General features: G+C 42.7%; 3 protein-coding genes and 1 long non-coding RNA gene across 11 annotated transcripts; 2 read left to right on the top strand and 2 right to left on the bottom strand.

Annotated features, from left to right (window-relative positions):
* Positions 1–537: 537 nt before the first annotated feature.
* Positions 538–10,337, bottom strand: LOC128259103 (choline-phosphate cytidylyltransferase A). 4 transcript variants are annotated; one of them, XM_052991278.1, is made up of 4 exons: positions 10,124–10,337; positions 2,849–3,462; positions 1,955–2,278; positions 538–1,892 (listed from the first exon to the last, which is right to left on the bottom strand). In XM_052991278.1, exons 2-4 carry the CDS (start codon positions 3,377–3,379, stop codon positions 1,152–1,154), a joined length of 1,596 nt encoding a protein of 531 aa, XP_052847238.1. In that variant the 5' UTR covers positions 3,380–3,462; positions 10,124–10,337; the 3' UTR covers positions 538–1,151. The 4 variants fall into 4 exon arrangements, with proteins under 4 accessions (XP_052847238.1, XP_052847239.1, XP_052847241.1 ...); XM_052991279.1 differs by lacking the exon at positions 10,124–10,337 and adding an exon at positions 8,915–9,094; XM_052991281.1 differs by lacking the exon at positions 10,124–10,337 and adding an exon at positions 4,187–4,205.
* A 620-nt stretch (positions 10,338–10,957) lies between these two features.
* Positions 10,958–20,093, bottom strand: LOC128259094 (DENN domain-containing protein 5B). 5 transcript variants are annotated; one of them, XM_052991246.1, is made up of 15 exons: positions 19,907–20,093; positions 19,262–19,713; positions 19,096–19,205; positions 17,781–18,193; positions 17,425–17,714; positions 16,280–17,360; positions 15,259–15,465; positions 14,374–14,551; positions 13,979–14,318; positions 13,791–13,920; positions 13,479–13,729; positions 13,260–13,405; positions 12,910–13,028; positions 12,462–12,844; positions 10,958–12,162 (listed from the first exon to the last, which is right to left on the bottom strand). In XM_052991246.1, the coding sequence occupies exons 2-15, from the start codon at positions 19,527–19,529 to the stop codon at positions 11,741–11,743; spliced, it is 4,338 nt and encodes a 1,445-aa protein (XP_052847206.1). In that variant the 5' UTR covers positions 19,530–19,713; positions 19,907–20,093; the 3' UTR covers positions 10,958–11,740. The 5 variants fall into 5 exon arrangements, 4 of the variants coding, with proteins under 4 accessions (XP_052847206.1, XP_052847207.1, XP_052847208.1 ...); XM_052991247.1 differs by lacking the exon at positions 19,907–20,093 and adding an exon at positions 19,766–19,893; XR_008268017.1 differs by lacking the exon at positions 10,958–12,162 and having other exon boundaries at positions 12,704–12,844; positions 13,260–13,403.
* Positions 15,511–16,265, top strand: LOC128259108 (uncharacterized). Its single transcript, XR_008268018.1, has 2 exons — positions 15,511–15,993; positions 16,050–16,265. It is a non-coding gene; the product is annotated as an uncharacterized LOC128259108 (long non-coding RNA).
* A 488-nt stretch (positions 20,094–20,581) lies between the features above and the next one.
* On the top strand, positions 20,582–22,424 carry LOC128259106 (protein phosphatase PTC7 homolog). Its single transcript, XM_052991286.1, has one exon. The coding sequence runs from the start codon at positions 20,852–20,854 to the stop codon at positions 21,821–21,823; it is 972 nt and encodes a 323-aa protein (XP_052847246.1). The 5' UTR covers positions 20,582–20,851; the 3' UTR covers positions 21,824–22,424.
* Positions 22,425–23,041: the final 617 nt, after the last annotated feature.

The following is a 23,041-nucleotide window of genomic DNA, read 5'->3' as shown; positions in this document are numbered from 1 at the left end:
GAAGGCGGACGCAAGAATTCCGCAATTGCCATGGATGCGCAAAAGCTGGGAAACACAAATAGATCGTTTTAGTGGCCAGTGACATATTCATGTCCCCTATCCAGTATTTATACCCATTACTCGTAGAGTAAAAGGGTATGTTGTGTTTGTCAAAAAGTAACAAATAAAAGTATATACTTTTATAAATATAAAAATCGTCAAGATCTTGGATACTATAAAAGCCAGAGTTTACGGGCTTAACATACAATTTCTAGTAATGCCTAACCCAAAAATCATGTAATTTTCATGTCACTCTGAGAAATAGTAGCGACCAGCTTTATGTTTACTCGATCAATGTCTATCAACACTTCAAAAACACATCAAATCGTACCATTATTTTAGAAGTTATTTGTAATCTTCTAATTATGACGTCACTGCATACTTGAAAAACGAAGTATATATATTTTACTGACCTTTGATAAACAAGGTTATTGTTTAAACACTATAACCATTTGATAACTATGTTTTACAATACCCAATATACCTCAATAAACTCTCTTTCTTTCTTTCGATTCAATGTTTATTTTTCAAAAAATATTTAACAAAGCATTTGCAATAATTCCGCTATTGCCAACTGTTTCTTGTTTTTCTTTTGTATTTTCGAATGCGTTTTGTTTGGTTTTCCTTATATTGGTTGATGTTCTTCTTGTTGTTGTGTTGTTAACTTAGTTTAATGTTATGCGAAATAATTTAATATAAATATTTCTAGATATTTGCGGCACCTCAAACTACCTTTGCTGCCGATTTCGTGCCTAATACAAAAATGAGTCTTTTCTGCGTTGGTTTGCTTGACGTTCCACACACAGCTGAATTAGCTACAGGATTTCGATTTCCTCGATTCTCAAAGGTGGAGATGGGAATTGGTGGTGTGGAAGAAGAAGGAGGAGAACGAGTGCCAACTAAAACTAGGGGATTACAGTACCACTTAGGGCTAGAGTAAATAGATGGGGGCTTGAGGAGTAGCCTGCGAGGCGATCCTAGATCCTAGGGCATCTAGAGTGTGCCGTCGAACTTGTTACTTGTTGGCCAACAAGTCAATTTACAATAGCATCAAAGACAGTAGTAATAAGAGTTGAAGAAAAGGTTGTGCCCGATCCCGCAGCACACTAGAATCAATCGCTGCGTCGCTCGTACTCATCCGCCTGCTCCTCCCCATCCGCGTCCAAATCTGGTGGTGATCGACTCTGCAGACTTTGATAGCTGCGACGGGCCAGCGAGGATCGCTTCTGCTTGCCGTTCAGGGAGCCACCACTGCTGCCGCTGCCCTCGCTCAGCTTCTCGGCCATCTCCAAGTACTCGTCAATAGATTCGCTATAGTCCTCGCCACCCTCCGTATCGTCGCCATTGACCGATCCCGACGGGCTGCCCGGCGGACTGAGGGCCTGCAGCAGCTTGCCCTTCGACTCGTTCCACAAATGATTGAGGTTCTCGCGTCCGAAGAGCAGCAGGAACGTGTCGATGAACTCGCGCGACTTCTCCTCCCACTTGGTGATGATGTCCACCTTCACCTTGCTCAGCTCCCGCTTGCCGCGCGACTTCAGCTCATCCATCTTGTTCTGCAGTCGGAATTTCTTCTCGGACAGGAACGAAACATTCAGCTCCTTGGCCGAGTAGCCTCTGGCCAGATTACGACGCACATACAGATCGTAGTCCTTGACGATGCGGGCCACAATGTCCGAGGTGGACACGCCCTCCGTGCGTTCTGTGGCCACGAACATGCCACGTGCCTTCAGCGGAGCATAGATGTCGTCCATTCCGTCGGTGCCATAGGGAATGTCGTCGTGGGCCACAAAATCGATTTTGTTGTCGGCAATGAACTCATCCGACAGCGTCCATGGTGCGTTCTGGACAATCTGTGGAGCAGAGATGGCTGTCAATAAACAATACATCTTCTCGAATCTAGGGAATAACCCACCTCATCCACATAGCGGCAGTGACGCACTCCCTCGTAGCGCTCAAAGCCATTCATCACGGTGCGCCCCTTCATGCGATGGGTCAGCTCATCATTGCACACACCCACGATTAAGTACACGTTGGGAAAGATGTTCTTGGCCTGCATTAATTGACGGGCATGGCCCTGGTGGAACAGATCGTAGATGCCGTCGGCGTAGACCCTCACCCGGCGGTTCGTCTGGCCGGAGCGGGCCATCTGGTAGGTGATCCGCTTCGTGTAGTCGCATCTTTCACGCTCCAGCATTGCCTCCTCGTCGTGGGAGAAGGGAGCCGGCTTACAAATGGTCTGCAAGATAAAATGGTAACAATTAGTTGGGCCATTCAATTGAACGTTTGCATTATCCGCCTACACAATCCTCCTCAATCTTATCACACATTGCTAGTCCAACTTCTTAAAATTAAATAGAAAATATATTCTCTTTATTTTAACAGTTATTTGAAATGATTAATGATTTGTCTGCAGCTGTCAGACTGTATAAATGGGTTACTGTGCAATATTATTTTGTGTTTGAACAAGTGTAATTCAAACTGATATTCTCATTAGTTGTATTTCATTTATAAAAAATATATTATATAATAACGTCGTCTTTCCAAATAAATCCAATGGAATTTTGTTTTTAATATATTTTTGCACACAGCTTTGTAATAAGTTTTGTTAAGTTAGAGACCATAAACACACTCTTAAGTTATATTTTTAAACTATCGGAAGTGTCACAGTAATTACTACCCTTTTAAAATCACTTATCACTTATAACTTTAAATGTGATTTAGAAACGACTAATTATTTTTTAATTTTATATATTTGAAAAATAAATAAGTTTACTGCTGGCCGGTTGCGGAAAGCATGGATTCTTACCGCAAATTCGGAGGCACCGCTGCCGTTGAAGATTTGCTGCGAAGTGGGTGCAGGGACCACCAGGGGTGCTGGTGAGGTGTGCTGCTGCGGAACGTACTTGCGCTTGACGCCGCCGCTGAGGTAATCAGACGTGGTAATGCCGGCTGAGATGGAGGACAGAGCGTCCTCGGCGACAACAGCCTCGCCCCCGTCATCGGCATCGCTTTGTGAGATGGTGCGCGTGCTGTCCCTCAAGGTGGTGGCCGCGGTGGTGGGCTCACTGGCTCCCTCGCTGGAGACCACCAGCACGCTGTCCAGCTGGACGCTCTCCTTGGACTTTGACTTTCCGCCGGATAGATTAGGACTGCTTGTGCGCTTATCCTGAACTTCTGATCCCTTTGTGGATGTGGAGTTGGAGGTGGACGACGGCATGGCAATGGCTGTCTCGTAGGTCCGCTTCCGGGTGGTCAATGTGGAGGCGCTGCTGCTGGGCGTGGCCGGTGGGGATGTGCTGTTAATTGTGCTTTTGGCGAGTATCGATGAGGTGGCCATCGCAGCGAATGTTTGTGAGCGGCAGTTTTAACGATTTTGCAACACGGACACGCAGGAGGAACAGAGATTCAATTGACGTTCAGCTGGAAGAAATAGGAACAAAATTAGTTCGTTAGAAAATACAAAAAATTTTCTACAATTAAAAGTTATTTTGTATTTCCCCACTTTTATCTGCACTACTATTAAACTAATTTGCATAGTTAATCATATAAATATGTTTTCCAAAAATACATCATCTGTATTCACGAACATAGTATTAACGTTTACTCTTTATTTGTTAAACTGTTATCAAATTAGAAAGTCTGTATTTTGTTTGGTCTTATTATTGTTAGTTTTTTAGACGGAAACTCTTTTAATTAATTTTTTAACAACCTTTATTTTTAATCGATTATTCCCCCTTTCCTTGTTTTGTAAACAAAGTTTTATAACAATACATTCTTTTAAATATTTAAAGGCGGTTTTGATTTCATTTATCGTTTAATAAATAAAATATTATTTTCACTTCAAAGAAATTGTAATAAGCTTAATGTATACTGAAATGGTATGCACTTGTTTACTAAACATTTTATAAATAAGATCCAATAAAGCCGTAAACATCTGTATATAAACAAAGTTTATTTTTGAAATGGCATGCATTTGTGCATAAACAAAGGAAAATCGCTTTTATAGCAAAATCGTTTTCTATTTGTTTCTTTTTTCATGTAATTAGATAACTCTTTATGAACACCTTTATGAATACTTTTGAGTTGCGCATATTGGTATTATTTTACGCTGACAAAACACGTGACATGCGACCCTATACTCCACCTCCTACTCCCTCTGCCACGCCCCCTTCTCTTTGGCGTTGTACCATGGCCAAATCGATTTCAATTTTAATTGCCAAATGGATGAGTTGATTTGCCACGCGCATCGAACCACAGAAATTCCCTAGAAATCGAGCAGCAGAAAAATAGCCACATCGGTTGGTAAACAACAACACGAGACGGTAATAATAGACACGTATTTGTATTCTCGGAGCAGCGGAGAGATGAGCAACTGAATCAATGGGGGGCAGTAGAGTGGGAATGGGGCGCAAAAGTGGGCGGCAGAACTAGTTCCGAATGGCGCTGCACCTTACATATGTTAACAAGTGCAGACGCCAAACACGAGAGTCAGTAACGATGACCACATCGTCCAGCACTTCCTATCCAATCCCCTCATGTTTTCTCTCATACACAGCGGGCATGTTTGATTACTTAATTCATAATTTTGTTACCAGGAATTTTCTCTGGCTGTTGGCTCAATGACGAGTTGCGTGAAGGTCGTTTAAAATCAGTTTTTGTGCCAAAAAATATCAATACTAAGCGCAAAATGGTTTAATAAGACCGTCATCTCACATACGTACATATATGTACTTGCTCATTATTGTGACGGATATTATTAGGTTCATGTATGATCACCATCGTTAGAATGAACATAATATAAGAAACTTACAAAAAGAGTCGTAAAAAAATTTTATTTTAAAGGAATATATGATTTTAGATCATTAAATTTAATATAAATTTTTCTTTAAAACCAATCGATTCTGAATGGTGAGTGTAAAAAGAAAGTTCCCAAATATAGGATTATTTAGATTGTAAGCAAATAAGTATGTTCTTAAAACCCAATACATTTTTGAAATGATATAAACTCATCGTTAGAATGGTGTGCTAAAATTCTCATTATATAAGGTATCATATAAGATTATACTTTAACTTATTTTGAATATACAAAAAATTATTCCTAAAAACCAAATAATTTTTTAATTTAAATATATGCTTTATAAAATAGTCTTTTTTTCTACGTTATTTAATAAAACCTCCCACAGTTCGGTCAGCTGTGCGGTGCGTGGTTCACATTAATATTAGGTAGACTAACGATTTCTCATGTTTATTCATCATGGCATGGCACACATATATTTATCTATATGTGGCTTACGTCGTCTTGGCATTGCAAATACGTCAGAGATTTCTATGCGTCTAGTCGAACTTTTCCTATCTTCTCCCTTAGGTCCCCTAACATACAGATAAGCGAAATTCCCCTTGAGACTCCATATCATGTGCAATAATTTTTTGGGAAAGTATTTTGTATGTATTCAAGGTTTAATGGACATCTGAGTCACTTAAAATTAGCTTTCGGTTCAAGTTCATCCGATTAAAGTCCAAAAAGAGAGTGAATAAGATCAGATCTGATGTAAGCTTTATTTTGGAGCCAACAAAAATGTATTGTGCCTCTCTAAAGTATGCTAATTTTGTTGCCAAGCTGAATTTCGGGCAACACGCTAGCAATCTTCACCTGTGATACGTCATAAGTCAACGTCGTACGATACTGTACAGTCATTGCTCAAAATTATAAAAGAAATAAAGCTTTAACAACAGTCTCTAGCATAAAATGAAATGACTTATTTTTAATGGACTTTAAAAACAAGTTTTTTAATTTATTTAATTATGAGTTATGTACATACATACATAAATATACAGCCCCTTGATTTCTTTTAAACAACATGATCATTTAAAAAAATGATCAAATTCTCTTTCGATGACAAGCTGTTCTTCTAACAATTGTTATTTTCTTTGTTTTCTTTAAAAATTCTTGGAAATTAAATTTAACAGAATTCAAGCTAAAAAAAAAGAACGGAAGCTTCATACATACATATGTCTTTAAAATCTAGTAACTAATAATGCAAGATTATGAATTTAAATGATTTAACAATGTTACTACAACATAGAATGTTATATTAACTCACTTCTTATCATGATGATTTTTGAAAACGAGTATTAATACTATTATTTGTGTTATTATATTATTCAATGGTAGAAATATTGCCTCCGATGAAGGACACTTGAAGCTAATCTAATAAGATAGTGTATCTAATCTCCCCCCACAAGTATTCACTGTAATGATTTCAACTTTTAAATGTTTATGACGAAGAAACACCTCCAGTGAAGTGAATCAAAACGTAAACAAAACCCGGAGAGAGTTTCATTTCAAACCGAGTGGGTGGACGAGTGGACAAGTGTGGGACTCGTAAAATCGATTACCAAATTGCCGGGCAGTAAAAGCAGGTGATAGATAAGATTTTCCTACCTGCTCTTATCTGACAGAAGAACAATATTTGTGGGTGACGGGCGCTTCCGCTGCACTCGAATCGCGAGTATCGAACACGATAAATGCGTTTCGCGGAAATGAGTTGTGTTTTTACTACTAATACCAGAGATAGGACAAACACACGCTAAATTATTCTTAGCACACAGCAAACACCTTGAATTCGTCTTTGTATGTATGCGTGATCATGCATTCTCATACACAGGAGCATGTGTGCGTTTATTTCATTTCGGCGCATCAAGAATATTTTGTCTTTTGCCACTTTTCAAACTTGGTACCCTAAGAATATGGGCGTATTTACTATTGGGTTATGATATAAATATGAATATTATATGTTGTAATATATTTATTTAATATTTCAGCATACATTTTATTTTTGTTTACAAATTCAAATAAGTGGTAGCGGTAAAATGTTTTACATATATGTATGTATTCGAATTTATAGAAATCAGTCCACTGAGATGGGAACAGGGCATATCGCAGTCGTGTCACTTGAAACACCGACTGCTCTTCAGTGGTTGAGAAAACTTCAAACTAAGTCAGTTCTTGTCGATGTCTTGCGAGCGGTTGGTGCCTGCATACCCTACCGACGATTGCTTTTAAGGGGAGCGGGCTTTTAGGACACTTGTTTTAAATGTTATGTTTAGTGATCTTTGGTTAATTTATTTTTTAATGATTCGTTATTTAATTGTCTTGTTATTTTATTGTCTTTAAACAATTCGTTATAATTCAAGATATTGGTACAATTAAAATCTAAAATTATTATCATTAAAATAAATTATCATTAAAAAAATGTGGATTTTTATATTTGTTCCATTTACCTTTTCAAAAATATTAAAAGTATTTTATTATTTATTACTTGTTTAAAGACAATTAAAATAACACTGCGAATCATTAAAAAATAAATTAACCAAAGATCACTAAACATAACATTTAAAACAAGTGTCCTAAAAGCCCGCTCCCCTTAAAAGCAATCGTCGGTAGGGTATGCAGGCACCAACCGCTCGCAAGACATCGACAAGAACTGACTTAGTTTGAAGTTTTCTCAACCACTGAAGAGCAGTCGGTGTTTCAAGTGACACGACTGCGATATGCCCTGTTCCCATCTCAGTGGACTGATTTCTATAAATTCGAATACATACATATATGTAAAACATTTTACCGCTACCACTGATTTGAATTTGTAAACAAAAATAAAATGTATGCTGAAATATTAAATAAATATATTAAAACATATAATATTCATATTTATATCATAACCCAATAGTAAATACGCCCATATTCTTAGAGTACCAAGTTTGAAAAGTGGCAAAAGACAAAATATTCTTGATGCGCCGAAATGAAATAAACGCACACATGCTCCCGTGTATGAGAATGCATGATCACGCATACATACAAAGACGAATTCAAGCGCAGGGCAGCCTTCTTCAAAAAGCGCCTCTCTGCGACTGAACGACTGAACTCGTGCAATGAGTGCGCGAGCATTAAAATGAGAATAAGAATGAGAGAGTAAAAAACCCGAACGCACACGAAGTGCATGGACCTGCTGCTGTGAGAACGGTGGACCTTCCGCGGTCCGTTTTTTTGTGTCCAAATGCGTTCGTATGAAATGACCAGTCTATATGTTGTATGGTTAGTGCTACAAGCCTGATAATCCGTCGGTCCGATCTTGCCAGCCTGGCACAACGGATGGCCGGCAAAGTTCGTTATCAGTACGAGTACGGGATTATTTCTTTATACTATGTGCGTATTTTCCCCAGACAGAGGTCAGGCTCACCCTGTAAGTCATATACACTTTTGTATGTGGACTTACTAGAAAGATTATTATGAAATCGCCTGATTTTGTATTGTTACTACACATTCAAACATGTTTTCATTCAAATATGTTTTCTGTCACACACAACACATTTATAACAAAACGATAATTTTAAATATTTTGATTTAAGTAGCCTGTTTCAAAGCCTAAGGATATTTCTTAATATGACAACATCACAGCTCTGTTTTATCTTATTTTAACCATGAAAATGTGCTAATCACTTGCTTCTTCTTAAAAGTAGTCTAATCGCTACGAAAAATATTTACACAAATGGAAAACTAAGGTCGCTTTAAAGATTAAAAAGCTTTGTAAAATAACGTGCCAACAGCGTTTATTCTGAACCCTAATTTTTTTGTTACATGTTTGATGTCAACATGAACACCGGATGTGTTCACTGTCTGAACTTCAGATCATTCGACAAAAATTTATTAAATTAGAGCATTTGATGTGATGATTAAAGCAAAGTGGTTTTTTTTTTGTTTTTCGCTCAATGGACCATGCACACTATGAAAAATATGTAGTTTTGGCAAATATAGTATGCGTTACGCTTCTTAAAATAGCTTTCTAACAGGCCAAAGAACTCTGGCGAAACTCACGGTACAGAAGAAAATGATTTTGGAGTTTGCCTTTTGGCTGTTCGTTCGCTTTTGGCCAAGAGCGAAAGGTTGAAAGTACAGTTCTGAACCCTTGAAATTCGTACGAGGAGAATCACAAGTTGTATTAAAATATCCCTGTGCGTACGAGTGTTTTCGCCATTGATTAGCTGCGATCGGTTGACAATTATAGACTGAACATGGGGTGTTTTCTATTATAGGCTGTGTACTAGTGATAACCTTGTGGCGTGTGCTTATCATTAATGAACGGAATACACCGAAAAAGCAAGTTGACGTCAACTGTGATTTTGGATGCTATACTACAAAGTGCAAAAGAGAGAAGTACGTGCGAGAATGCTCTGGGAATTATCGTTTGGAGAATAGGAACTGTAATTTTCGTATTGACACGTTTCTGGTGCAACCTAATTAAAGTTTATAGAGGTTTTTAAGTTCGAAACAGATAAGATTGTCTACGAGTATTGCGTATTGCACAACGCTTTCCGTCTCTTTCGCGCTCGTTTACGCATGAAATACAAATTTCATTGAGAAGCCGAAACAGCTGATTCTGATTGTGCGTGTGATCTCTCCAAGCACGCGCACCCACTCTCTTTCTCACTCTCTCGCACTTCCCCCTCTCTGTTGTGGTTATTCGCTGGAAAAAGAGAGGCCACACAGCGCAACGGTAAATAGCACTTGGGAAAGTGGAGCAGAGCACCCATGACTAACACTTGCCCCAATGGAATGACGCTGCCGCTGGGGAAATCGTACGATCGCAGGGCAAAGTACGTCCCCTAATGACGCGTCAATCGGGAGTGGGGAAGTGAAAGGGGGGCGGGGGCACCTGCAACACAAGAAATCATACGACGAGCATGACGTGGCGACGGCCAATTAATGGCGTCGTCTTGCCGGCTGCAAAGAGCAAAAAATCGATAAGAGGCAGCTGTTCGTCGCAAGAGGGGGGTAAAACGGAACAGGAGAAGGTGATTATGTAAACAAGCCTTGAGAGGAGCAAGAATCGAAAACGCACATTGCTGAGCAGGCGAAATAGGGCCCCCAAAAGGAGAGCTCTCTCCCACCCACTCTCTTTTTGTCTGCTCTCAAACAAACTGCTCACGTCATCCTCCCAGAAGCGTAAATATTTTCGTTTACCAGCCCAGTGACCCGCATCCGCATTGAAAAATCACACTTAAATAGTTTCCACTCTCAACTTACTTTGCACTTTCTTCCAACTCGGAACGGTTCTTTCGATTATCGATTGGCGCTGCTCTTTTCTCTCCGCTTCAAAACGAAACTCAATGGCTCAGGCTGGAATGACGCACGCACGGAACTCGAAAAAGCCGTCACTTGTTCACAATTTCTTTGCTGTTAGTCGGCCACTCACACAATTTCGAATAAACCGAACGAACGCACCGATTAACTTTTTTAGTTTATGCGGCTAGAGCGACCGTAGCGTTATAGCTAAAATATCCCTCGCAGTGTGACCTTGAAGTCGAAACCCGAGGGTTCTTTGTCAGGGCTGGCAAAATATACCAAAAATTCAAAAAACAACAGGTTCGTTCATGAATGTTTTTTAAAAACTACAAGAACTATGGTTTTTTAGGCTTTTGCTTAATATTTTCCGTCTACAAATCATTCCTTTTTAAGAATTGATACCATTTGACTATTACACGTTATAATTATTAAAAATGTATTCTTAAAATAGGAGTACGGGATATTAAGTAAAGGTTTTTAAGATTTAAGAGAGAGAACAGCCAATATTATTCATTTTCGGGCATGATATTGAACGCTTCCAATAAACTTGGAGTCGGTATGGCGCGAATGTAAGTATTTATTTGAAAGTACATTTGTTCATTGCAGGATAGATACGCGTGTCTCAGAGGTAATTTATTCTCCACCTGGCAATATCATCGAAAAAGGTCGTCTTAATATTGGAATAATTCTTCTGAAAGTACCTTAACTGGTCCCAAGCTGTTTGGTAGCTTTTTTTGTAATGTCCGTTTATAAGTTTGATTGCAGTGGGTAACCAATATAAATCCATCTTTAAAATTCATTAATGTCTTTTGCGTATTTATTGACTTTCAGTGTCTTAAGGTTTTATCTGCAAACATTTTTGGCTAAAAAAATGTAATGTAAAAATAAAGCTTGAATATAACGTATAAACACCTTTGGGTAAATCTCATTTCACTCACTCTTAAAATACCAAAATATATAGTAATATACAAAATATTCGCCACATTAGTTGGCCGTAATAAAAAACAAAGATTCTTTGGTAAATCAACTAAATTAAAAGCTACCGTTGAAATCGGGAACTCAGGAGAATTGACTGGATTCGGTTTAGGATTTTGGGACCTTATCTACTAGCTACACACACGCGTACGTTTTTATATATATGTAGATTTTTGAACAACATTTTAGAATTCTTTATAGTAAACGTCTTAATTGCACAATAAATGTCTTTAAAATTCGATTGCGTCGATGACAAGGAATTTTGTTCAACTTTGGCTTCAATGTTCCTGGGACTGGCATCCATTTCATCCATCCCATCCTCTAAAACGTTCAGCGTTTTGACTTGGTTTCTTGGCAAGCTGTTGTTGGGTCGAATGGCAAGTGGCTAGGCTTGGGATTAGAATTAGAATTAGGTGTAATCAGGGGCAAGTGTTTCTTCTCCGCTTCATATTAAAAGCTAACAACGAATTCGAGAGTATCCGAGATTCCTTAAGAGCATATGTATGTGAGTATTCTCTAGGTCACTGGTTGCAAATGTCCGTGGGTGAGTAGTTGTGGTAAATGGTGTATTGCAGTGGGAGTTGGGTGAGAAGCATCCGATCCTCAGCATTGGGACGGAATGCGTATGCCCTGTGTTATCGAGTTCTCCAGCACGATGTGGCAGTCGTCCAGCGGCTCCAGGATTTGGATGAGAAAAGTGAGAAGGTTGCGGCGCCGCAGGAAGCTCTCCTCCTCGTACATCTCATGAGTAACCTTGGTCAGAGCCATTGGCTTTATGAGCCGCGTGAGAAGGTGCTCCCGCAGGCTAAGACAGATCAGCAGCTGGAATTTTCCATCCTTGCCGAGCGCCGTGCCGTTGATCTCGTCCATCAGCTGCACGTACAGCCGCCAAATGCTGGAGATCTCACGGCGCTGCAAACTGTTCCCGCCGCCTCCGCTTCCATTGCTAAGGGAGGAGTCCAAACTAGAGGCTGAGTCCTCTAGTTCCAGCTGCAGATTTTGTTCAAACAGCTCTTTGATCTTGGCTGCAAGAGGTTAAAGGAAATGATTAGCAGGATATTTAAGGGTTGGTAAGTAAATATAATTGTCAATAATATCGATAATAGCATTGTCTTTTAAATTTAAAATAGACAAAATCCACCAGAGATGTAAGTTTGGGTTTTCATTGCAGATGTCATTTTCTGAGTTCATTGAGTGTCATTTTCTGAATCAGGTTAATTGGCATCGGAAACCAAGTATACATTTTTTGTGGATTATGACGATTCAAATTTTAAATCCAATGCAACTATAAATCACTTAAAATGTATTTCAAAATTCCCCTTACTGAAATAGTCCCAGATGTAAAGATTCCGCCCAAAGAACCGCGCCGACCGAAAGCCGCAAAGGAAGACCTGCTCCAGGCACTTGACTAGTCCATCATCGCCGCACAGCAGGTTGGTCAGCGTGCCCACATCCCGATCCCGGCTGGGTTTATAGTGCCACTTGACCAGGACGTTGACGCAGTTGCCCAGCTGGTGTTGAATTTCCGAGGGAGCCAGTGACTCCTGGCGCTGAACACTGGGACTCCTTGTTCGTGGCGGCGTGCGGGTATCCGCTCCTGGGACTAGCTCGGCATTCTTCACGCTCGTCGAAACCCGTTGGCCCACCAGCAGGCGTTCCGTGGAATCGTCATCTACGCCGCGGCCAAGCCAACGGCCACAGGGGAATCTTTTTTTGTGGGGGAAAGCAAAATTATATTACACACGGCGAACCCGGGTTTCCGTTCAGCTTACTTGTAGGTGTGGCCGGTGACCTCATTGCGCATCACCACCTGCTCCACCAGCCACTTGTGGCAGGGTCCCGAGTTGTCATGACCAATGCGCATGGTTGTCAGTAGGCCAAGGTTCTTGTACTGCAAAAGGAAGGGCCTTGGATTAGTTTCTAGGAGGGAATTCGGAGTAGGGCAACCCTCACTTGTAACTTTTTTTTTGTTCATTTTTTTTACTACATAATAATAAAACCTTAAATTAAAGTCAATTCGAACAAATTGGCAAATTCACTAAAATATAATATATTTTTGGGCTGCCGAAGGGCCTAGCCCCTTAATTAAGTTATTTTCTTTCACAACAAAGGCTTAACTTACATGGAAGATGAATTCCAAGGAACCCTTGGGGACCGGCACCCGTTGTGTCTCGTTCATGGTACCCGAGACCATGATCCAAACGTTGCTGGAGGTGTGGTAGGAGCCATACTTGCGGGAGGGGAAGATCACGACGCGGTAGGGCAGCTCTGTGGGCGGGAATGGGAAGCGAACCAAATGATGGCTTATGGGCAAGCTTTAAGGACTGCTAGCGTAACCTACTCGTCGTGGGGTAGATGTTGGTGAAGCTAAAGTAGTCCACCGTATTGAGTGTCAGCAGATGGTAGAGGAACTGCTCCTTCTCCTCCTCGCAGCGCAGAAAGGCCGAGCGCTTGTACAGCGATCGCAGCAGGGCCTCATCGGAGAGCAGGGTACGAAAATGCCTGGACAGTAGCTTCTTCTCCAGCGACAGACGCACCCAAGCGCGGGTGTAGCCAATATGCGTCTTGATATCCGCCATGGCCAGCACGTTTCTACGGGGATATGATAGTTTTGTAATATATATAAGCTTTGGTTTTTAGTGCCTCTACTCACTTCACATCGAACTCTAGGGATTCAGGCAGTGGACACAGCTGCTCCAGGCCCACGAATTTATTGCGATCCCGCGACCGACTGCGATTTGGACTGGGCGGACTGTCAAAGTCCGTTTGGAATGTGGAGAGATCTGACAAGGGACAATTTTATGGCTTACATTTTGAAAAAGAACACCAAGCTTCACTCACAATCCATGCGCTTGCGCATAGCATTCCAGGCCAATGCTGGCGAGGCTGTGGCAATGGTCATCTTGTTGCCCGGACTGCTGGACACCTGTGGCGTCTGCTCCGCACCCGAACTATCGCCAGCTCCCCTGGTCTCCTGCATTTCGAGGTAGGCCTGCAGATGTGCCCACAGGGCCGACTTGCCCTGTTTGTTTTGCAGGCCATGCGACCAGATCTTCTCCAGCAGATCACACATGCTGGCTATCAGGGTATTCTCCTCGATGCCATCGCCTTTGAGACCCAGGGCCACTGCCTCATTGCCCAATTTCTCGAGCAGCATGCGGTTGGTCTTCGACTTGATGTCCTTCAATGATGTGATGTGAATAAGGAAACTTCCGATCCAAAATCAACAAGCTTACCTTCAGCAGTCGCTCCACAAACGTCCAATTGGCCTGGGCTATCAAGGCCGGACTCACATCCGCCGTGGTCAGGTTGGCCGAGAGTCGATTGATGGCATTCAAGCCGGGCTTCTGGTCCAACGAGATCTCCCTGGCCCGCCACTTATTGCCGTTCTTCACCCGCCGCAGGCTGTTACCTCTGTTAAGGATGCGGATGCGGTTGCGGAATCGGAGGCGGATTCGGATTCGGATACGGTTTTGGTTGATGGAGGTTAGCGCGGATGAGTTTGAAGTTTCGGTTTGAGTTTAGTTTGAATTTCGAACGAGAATAAAGAGACAGCGGATTAGTGGGAATTTCGAAGAGGGCTGGAGGATGGGCTGGTGGATATGGATGTGGATGGGTGACCGGGTGGAGTAGGATTAGCAGGCGGTGAGCTGTGGGCAGTGCATGCGGTGCAATTTACGGCGGGAAGGGGGAACGAACGAAACAAAACAAAACAAAGAGTCTCGGTTAACGATTGGAGAATGCAGAATTTATTGTTAAATGGTATGCACTAAAAGAAAACAATACGAGTAGAAATAAAAATATATGCTACCAACGGAAGTGAGTATCCAGTGGAGAAGGCGCTATTTGATTCGATTTGAGCCAACTTGAGCTAACAAAAGGTACATATGAGATACATCTACGTACAACTAAATGTCTATGGTATCTATAATTAACATTTACGTAATATCAAACGTTTGCCAGCCCTTTGCGGGGCTAAGGTACATTTCTCCCCTGATATTTGGGGACTCTTGTTATTGGATGGGTGCGGGGGTTAGAGGATAGGGACTGGTGTTCGATCTTAAAGCAGGACGTGCTCCGTACGACTAACTATACAAACAAGGGGAACTGAGGGCAACTACCTCGAGGCACACTCCTGATTGAGAACACCCTTCTCGAGCAGTGGAAAACTGCGGAAGTAGGCCGCCCGGTTGGCCAGAATTTCGCTGGGTGGCGTCACTTCGATGTCGATGCAGTTGAGCCGCTTCTCAAAGCCCTGTTGCGAGTCCTGGCTGAGCACACACGGCTCATAGCTGGTGGCCGCGATCATATTCTCCCCGTGTCGTCGCCTGAAATTGAATAGCATAACAAAGAAATACATTAAAAATACATTCTCAGCATGGTTGTATAATAAACATGTATAATTAAGATACTGCTTAAAAAAAAAAACAAGGATGAAATGAGGATCAGTTGATGCAAAACTATTAAATTGAAAAGCTGGAATATTTATAATTTTGTTTTAACTAGGTGACACTCTGAGAACAGGTCAATCATGTTAATCAATACAAATTTTAAATGGCTATATTGATGTAATATTTTTTATAACTAGAAATACCATTAAATAATCGTGACTTTTTTAATTTACCTAAACGAAAATATTTAAACTTGATGGCACTCTGAAAATCCTGTCACTACACTATATGAAACCCCAAATGTAAGTCAACCAAAAAACGACATAGTATGTACGTTATCCAAATTTTAGTGTTGCTTGTCATTGTGAGTTTCGTGATTGGTGATATAATTTCTAAGGAAACTAGCCCACTTTCTACTAACATGTCGAACTCATCTCTTAAGGACTTTAAGCGTGTGAAGAGGGAGTAAGTTAATACCAGAATTCTAACGCCAGGAGCAAGTGCAAACTAATTATCGTTAGATTCTTCAAAATGCGACCTGCTGCATATATGCGCAAAAAAAGGGGGAAAGGGGGAAGTTGGTACAAGTGGAAGCCGAAAAGAAGACGACGTCGTAATCGTGGTGGTAGAAGTAATGCTAGAGGCTTAACTAATAGCGAAATTTTTTTTATTATTCCGTTCGTGACTAATTTTATGTTATTTGGACTATTATAAATATATATAACGTTTTACTACTCCTTTTTACACTTACCTCAGTAGTTTTACGCGCTGATCGAACAGCTGAAGCTGCTCGTCAGGCTGCGACTCCCACATGGCCAGGATCTTGTTGTCGATCAGCGTGGCGAACATTTGAGATTCAAGAAAGCGCGACAGGAAGGCGCGATGGTGCTCCGGCTGATCGGACAGGAACGAGGACTTGTCAAAGTTCTGCAGCGTTTCACGGTTCGAGATCCACTCGTCACGCGCTTGATTTGGATAGATCACAAAGTACTCGTAGGCGTGGAACATGTGCACGAATCGATTGAGGAAGATCTCTCGCACCGAGTTATTGATGCGCAGGTCCTGGTAGTACTGATCCACGGGGCTCAGCTTTTGTTTCTCACCCCGCCGAGCGGTGACTGGCATTGTGGCGTCCACTGCGTCCACGTCGTGGTATATGCCGACCGGCGAGGAAGAGAGCGAGACTGTGGGACTGCCCACCGGAGAGCCAGCTCCCCGTATACCTCCCTTCCTGCGCAAAAAGTCAGCGATGCGTGGCACGTGATCGATCCTCGACGGATGTGCAATCAGCGGTTGGTAGTCCACGACACCACCGCCTGGCGATCCCGACAGCGTATATACCGTCTCCTGCAGCTGTTGAAAACGCTCCTTGCTACGGCGAGCAGCCTGCAAACCAGTGGGCAAAGTGCAGCTGGAGATCATGGCATCTACTCCTCCTGGTCCGCCACCACCATTGCCGCCAGGCCCTCCTCCAGCTCCCCTGCCCACATAGCCGTTCCTAAAACTGGGCTCCTGGTCGCGGTCCCGCTCAATCTCGAACTTGTCCAGCACCGAACCAATCTCCGCCATAAAGTCCATTTTGTGTGGAAAGACTGGAAGCTCCTCGGGCAGCTGGATGTGTTTCTTGTCGATATCCACAAAGCAAAGCGTTGCCTCGCTGCCGATCTTGTGAGCAGCCTCGCATTCGGCATGCAGTCCCATTACAAAGGGCACTGGTGCATCCAGGAAGTGGTGCAGGGCTGCTGGCAGTATAGGAGCGTAGACATGTGGCCACACAAACGGAAACAACAGCGAAGTAATGCACTCGCCCACGATCATAAGTCTTTGGTAGTCTACAAGGACGATGGGAATATTAATACATGTTATTTCCCTTCACATATTGTTTAAAACTCCTACCTGTGGACCGCAGCAGGACCTGATTCTCTAGAAGGACGCAAGTCAGCAGCTGTATAACACACTCCACGCCCAGGTACTTGAAAAGCAGACGTAGCGGGAAGTCGAGCAGGGGCAACTCGGTGGCCAAAAGAGGGCGCTGAAGGATCAGTGCAATGGCGGGCAGATGCGGCTCTGTGGGCGGTAGGTAAACGCGGATGGACTTGCCCGGCTGCGGCAGCATCACCTCATAGAGTATGTTGTACACATAGGACTCCAAACTTATGCCAGCACCAGGCTGACGGGGAAGACATCTAGGATGTAAGAGAAAATTAAGAATCAGCCAAAATGTTATTATATTTATAATTGAGGTCACTCACCTGTAGAGATTCTTGAGAAACATCTGGGCGGCAAAGGCGTAGGGAGCCTGGCAAATCAGCGTGATGCTCTTGGCCACGTACAGCTTGTCCTTGTTGATGTCGTAGTAGCTTTGTGCGGACTGCGGCGCCTGGCCGGCCACCTTAAAGTGCCTGGGCAGTGAGCGACTGACCGGGCCATCCTGCTTCACCCGGCTGAGCGAGTGCGTCTGCTGGCCATTGGACAGCTCTGTGATGAACATGCTCTGCAGCGTGTGAATGGCCCCGCAAATGTTCCGGTTACGGATCTCCTCGTAGAACACCAGGCTGAATCCATAGCACCGCTTTCCATCCTCCCGCGTAGTTGCAAACGAATGGAATCTGGGCTCGATGTTATGCTTCTGGGTGCGGAAGCGCAGGCCCTGCGGCAGAGAGAGCTGTGTGGAAGACAGGCAGGGTGACTACTTAATCTCAAGTGGTGGGCATAAATAAAATCCATTCATTCGAACACATGTGCCCAGATACCCGAGATAAGAGGGTTTATTGGGGTGGGATGACGCGGCCGTAGTCGTGGCATCAATTAAAAGTGTTCCTCTCTCCACTCACAACTCGTATCAATGAGCTGGCTAGCCAAGCATGAATTTCCACCGAAAGGGCAGCCAATTGAGCTCAATTAGACATGTATATGGATTAGGGTGGGTCGGTTACTTTGCATTTGTAACAATTTTCTTTTGACATCTTTTAAGTTATGAAAAATATATTCTACAAAATTAAATTTTAATATGAAAAAAAGAAACATTAAAAAGAACTAATGAACGGGATTGTCTTTTAAGATGGCTAGTATAAAAAAATGACCTGATTCCAATGACACGTGTTTATCCATCATCTGACCTAATTACACACATTTTTCATCATCTTTTGACACAGAATATGGGTTGGAAGATGGTTTTTTGGCTCGTGGGTGAGTCGATTACTTTAAATGCGAAAGTTTATGCAGTTATGGGGCCATTGTAAATGATTTTTTTTTAATATCTTTGGATCTTTAATGAATATTGCCAAAGAAAAAAAATATTTTAGGCTATGAATACACAAAATCAAAGAAGTTTAAATTTAAATGCAAAATGTTTTAAATTTTTTTTAAACGGGAATAAATTTTTAAAGTGTTGACTATTATATATTGACCTTATTTAATTTTTAGACAACTTTTAACACAGATTATGATGAATTTTGGGCTAATGTTAGCTGGCTATATAATGATAAAAGTTTCTCTGACACTATCTAATCGAATTTAACCGACCCACCCTAATACAGACTGATGGGGAATGACCTCCTGATTTACCATGCAAATTCCATGGGCATCGAAGGGGTTCCAGGGCACGTTCTCGGGATAATGGGCCAGTGGTTTGCTCTTGTAGGCGCGGTCCAGCGGCGAGCAGTGCAGGTTGTCCCCTGAAAGATAGGGATATTGAGAATAACCAACCGACTCTTGGCAAGCTTTCGCTTACCCGCAAAGCGATCCGGCTCGAGGCCCGTGTCCAGGTCCAGTCCACATATCACAAAGTAGTCGGCGAAGCGCGAGAACTGCGGATCCGCGTCCCGCTTTAATTGGTTAAGCTCGGATTGGGATTGGGACTGCTCTCCGGGCGAGATGGGCGATTGGACCTGCTGCCCGGAGGATGGTGGCACCTGGTTGCCACCACTGCCATTTCCACTCCCACTGCTGAGCATCAGCTTGGACAAACGACTGGCGACGACATTCTCCCGCGTGGTCATCGCTCCTCGTCCTGCTCCTGCTCCTCCCCCTTTTCTCTCTCTTTGTCTTTAATCCGCCAAGTGGGACATCAAACAAAAAGCACTGCCTCCATGGGTTCGTGTGCTGCTTGTGTGTGTATACATGTACCGTTATGCGCTCGCGATTTCGTGCACTTTCCAATTTACACAACCAATCAATTTCCGTCTGCAGAAATACGTTCAAGTGCTATTTTTATTTATTTGTTTTTTATTTTTACTTTTGACGAGAGTGTAGGTGTGCAGGAGAGAGTGTATGCAAAGTTTTCTATGCCAATGTCGTTGCCCACGTCCGTCCACCACCACCAAAAACAACAAAAAGGGCAAAAGAAAACACTCTCCTTCTCGCACTCTTTACCCACCTTTCTGCCACACAACTTTGCTGTGACTTTTGGAGCTGATTTCTTTGGAGCCTTAGAAACTGGGTTAAAAACTGGTTGCGTATTTGTTTGGAGCCAGCAACAACAGCAGCTGGACAAATACAAATCTATGTGGAGTATTTCTACTGAATTTTTTGGCAAACAAACTACTAGAGATGGATAAACATCGATTGGTCAGGTGGTTGAGAACTTCGGTGGTTGGGAACTTGGAGTTCCTAATAAAAACGTGAAGTATAAATGAGTTTTTTTTATTTTACTTTTCAATATCATAGGTTTAAGACAAAATTCGAATTTATACTTTACCAAGAGGTAAAGCCTTACAATGCACAGAAGGTACAAAATTAATTTTTTAAGCTAATATAGTTTCGTATTTTTTTTCAACGGTGGTTACAGAAATTTGGTCAAATTTATGACAATTAAATCATTCAATTTATACTTTTGTATCATATAAAAAACAGAAAATTTAGAAATAAAGTTAAATTATTGTTATGTTAATGTCGGAGTTAACTTAATATGAAAAGAGTAAAAATTAAATTGAATTCGTGAGTTTTTAAAACTGGTTCTTTAAAAATTGGTTCTTTTAGTACCGCAAACAGGGTGATTATGGCAACGGAATCAGCTCACAAGCGGGGAGTTGTGGTGGTGGGGAACCAGTACGCAGTCAGCGCGGAACTAGTTCTGAACCGGAGCACAGCGAACGACCTGACGTGAAAAAGTGTATCACATAACATTCGTATTAATTTGGAACGTAAATTGTGGCCCCGTCGAGACAGGAGTATTGGCTTGGGGCAAAAAGAAAACTGGAGGAGTCGTGGTTGTCAGAAGCGAAAGCCAGGGGAGAGCACTCCAAACGACATCGACACACCACCCCCTTCCCCCCCATGCGATTGATTGATTGAGAGCACGAGACCACGAGTTCTTGGCAAGATGCACTCGTCACTCAACTGGACCTCACGCCTGATCTCGCGCGCCCTGCGCAGCAGTTTCTCCACGCTCCTGGAGACGGCCACGGGTGGAGGCGGAGGAGGAGCAGCGGCCAAATCGGGAACCACCAAATCAGGAGGATCAGGAGCAGCAGCAGGATGCCCTCGACCTCGTTTCGTGTCAGTGGTTTGCGGTTTCGCCAAGGACAACCTGCGACACAAGTACAAACCGGGCAAATACGGCGAGGATTCCTGGTTCAAGGCCTCCACCGAGAGTGCCGATGTGATGGGCGTGGCAGATGGAGTGGGCGGCTGGCGAAGCTATGGGATCGATCCCGGCGAGTTCTCCTCGTTCCTAATGCGCACCTGCGAGCGCCTCGTCCAATGCAGTCACTTCAACCCCAAGCGTCCGGTCAACCTGCTCGCATACAGCTACTGCGAGCTGATGGAACAGAAGAAACCCATCCTGGGCAGCAGCACAGCCTGCGTGCTGATCCTGAACCGTGAGACGAGTACCGTACACACGGCCAACATCGGCGACAGCGGCTTCATTGTGGTACGGCAGGGCCAGGTGGTCCACAAGTCGGAGGAGCAGCAGCACTACTTTAACACACCCTTCCAACTATCACTGCCGCCGCCGGGACATGGTCCGAACGTCCTCAGTGACAGTCCCGAGTCGGCGGACACCATGAGCTTTCCAGTGAGGGACGGCGACGTCATCCTGATTGCCACCGACGGAGTGTTCGACAACGTGCCCGAGGATCTGATGCTGCAGGTGCTCAGCGAGGTGGAGGGCGAACGGGATCCCGTCAAGCTGCAGATGACGGCCAACAGCCTGGCGCTGATGGCGCGCACCCTGTCCCTCAACAGCGAGTTCCTCTCGCCCTTCGCCCTTAGCGCAAGGAGGAATAACATCCAGGCGCGAGGCGGCAAGCCCGATGATATCACCGTTGTCCTGGCCACCGTGGCGATGTGAGAGATGTGTGCTACCCCCACAAAAACCATCCTCCACCCTAGTGATTAACGTTTACTTGTAGTCCGTACGTGTTTAGTTAGCTTTAGGAGCCTGTTCCGTGGTTCTGTCTACCGTTTAAGCTGCATGTTGAGATTGAGATTGTGGATGAGGACGATGACGAGGATGACGACCGAAGACCGACGACCCTTTGAATTGTTAGTTACATATATACGAGCAAACTCTTTTTCGAAACGACATCCTGGTGAGCAACCCCCGCCTTGATTGTATACATAACCCTCGCTATAAGTAGAGAAATGCGAATTATCTGCCCGGGCGATCACTGTCGTCAGTGGCAATTCTAATCACTAATCACCCACAAACAATAAACAAACAACCAACCAAGCGATTGCGAAACAAACCCCGATGCCGATGTCGACGATCGGGTATACGAGTCCGGGGTCCGGTGTCCGGATGGTGGACCCGTAACCCAAGTAAAGTGGAGTCGAGTGCAGCTATCTGACTGAGGACTGAAGGATTTAGCCATTTACCCAGGCGAACTGTCTTTAAACAATTTTTGTCGAAATGTACTCATTGATATTTGCGACCCAAATAAAATTATTCATTGAAAAAAATAAATCAACGAATGCGATCTGTAGTCATTTCAGAAAATAAATTCATTAAAACAATAAATATATGCAAACAATAAAAAAATGTATGGAAAACTTAAATAGAACGTTCTAATTGCTTAGATTAGCTTCATGGCCGAAAAGATGTAAATTAATAAATACAACAGCGGGAAAATTGATACATCTTGGTGGAATATACATACTGTTTCAATGCGACGTAGCAATCTCGACAAAAGTACATATTAAAATAATTTATTTAAATATATTTAACAGGTATTTGTTTTTCTTATCTGGATGAAATCGATTACGGTTCTGTGACGCAGATTTACTTATGTGAACTCAGTCAATAATAATAACAACAAAAGTTTATAAAAAAAACTCATTCTATTAATTGACACCGATTAGCGCCAGTGTAATATATATTTACACCTGCGGTAAAGTTAAAAGGTTTTAAAACAATCAATAAAAAAAAAATGTATTTGGTATGTGTCTGGTGACGAAAAGACCCTTAGGCAAAACGTTTGATTTTTTATTTATATTTTTTATTTTTATAACTAAATAAACTTAATAAACTTTTCTAAAATTAAAGTTACAGGTGGGTTAAAGAATGGTA

Source organism: Drosophila gunungcola (genome assembly GCF_025200985.1).
Source record: "Drosophila gunungcola strain Sukarami chromosome 3L unlocalized genomic scaffold, Dgunungcola_SK_2 000005F, whole genome shotgun sequence".
Lineage (NCBI taxonomy): Eukaryota > Metazoa > Arthropoda > Insecta > Diptera > Drosophilidae > Drosophila > Drosophila gunungcola.
The sequence above is the reverse complement of the archived record's forward strand: the minus strand, read 5'-3'. Positions and strand labels throughout refer to the sequence as shown.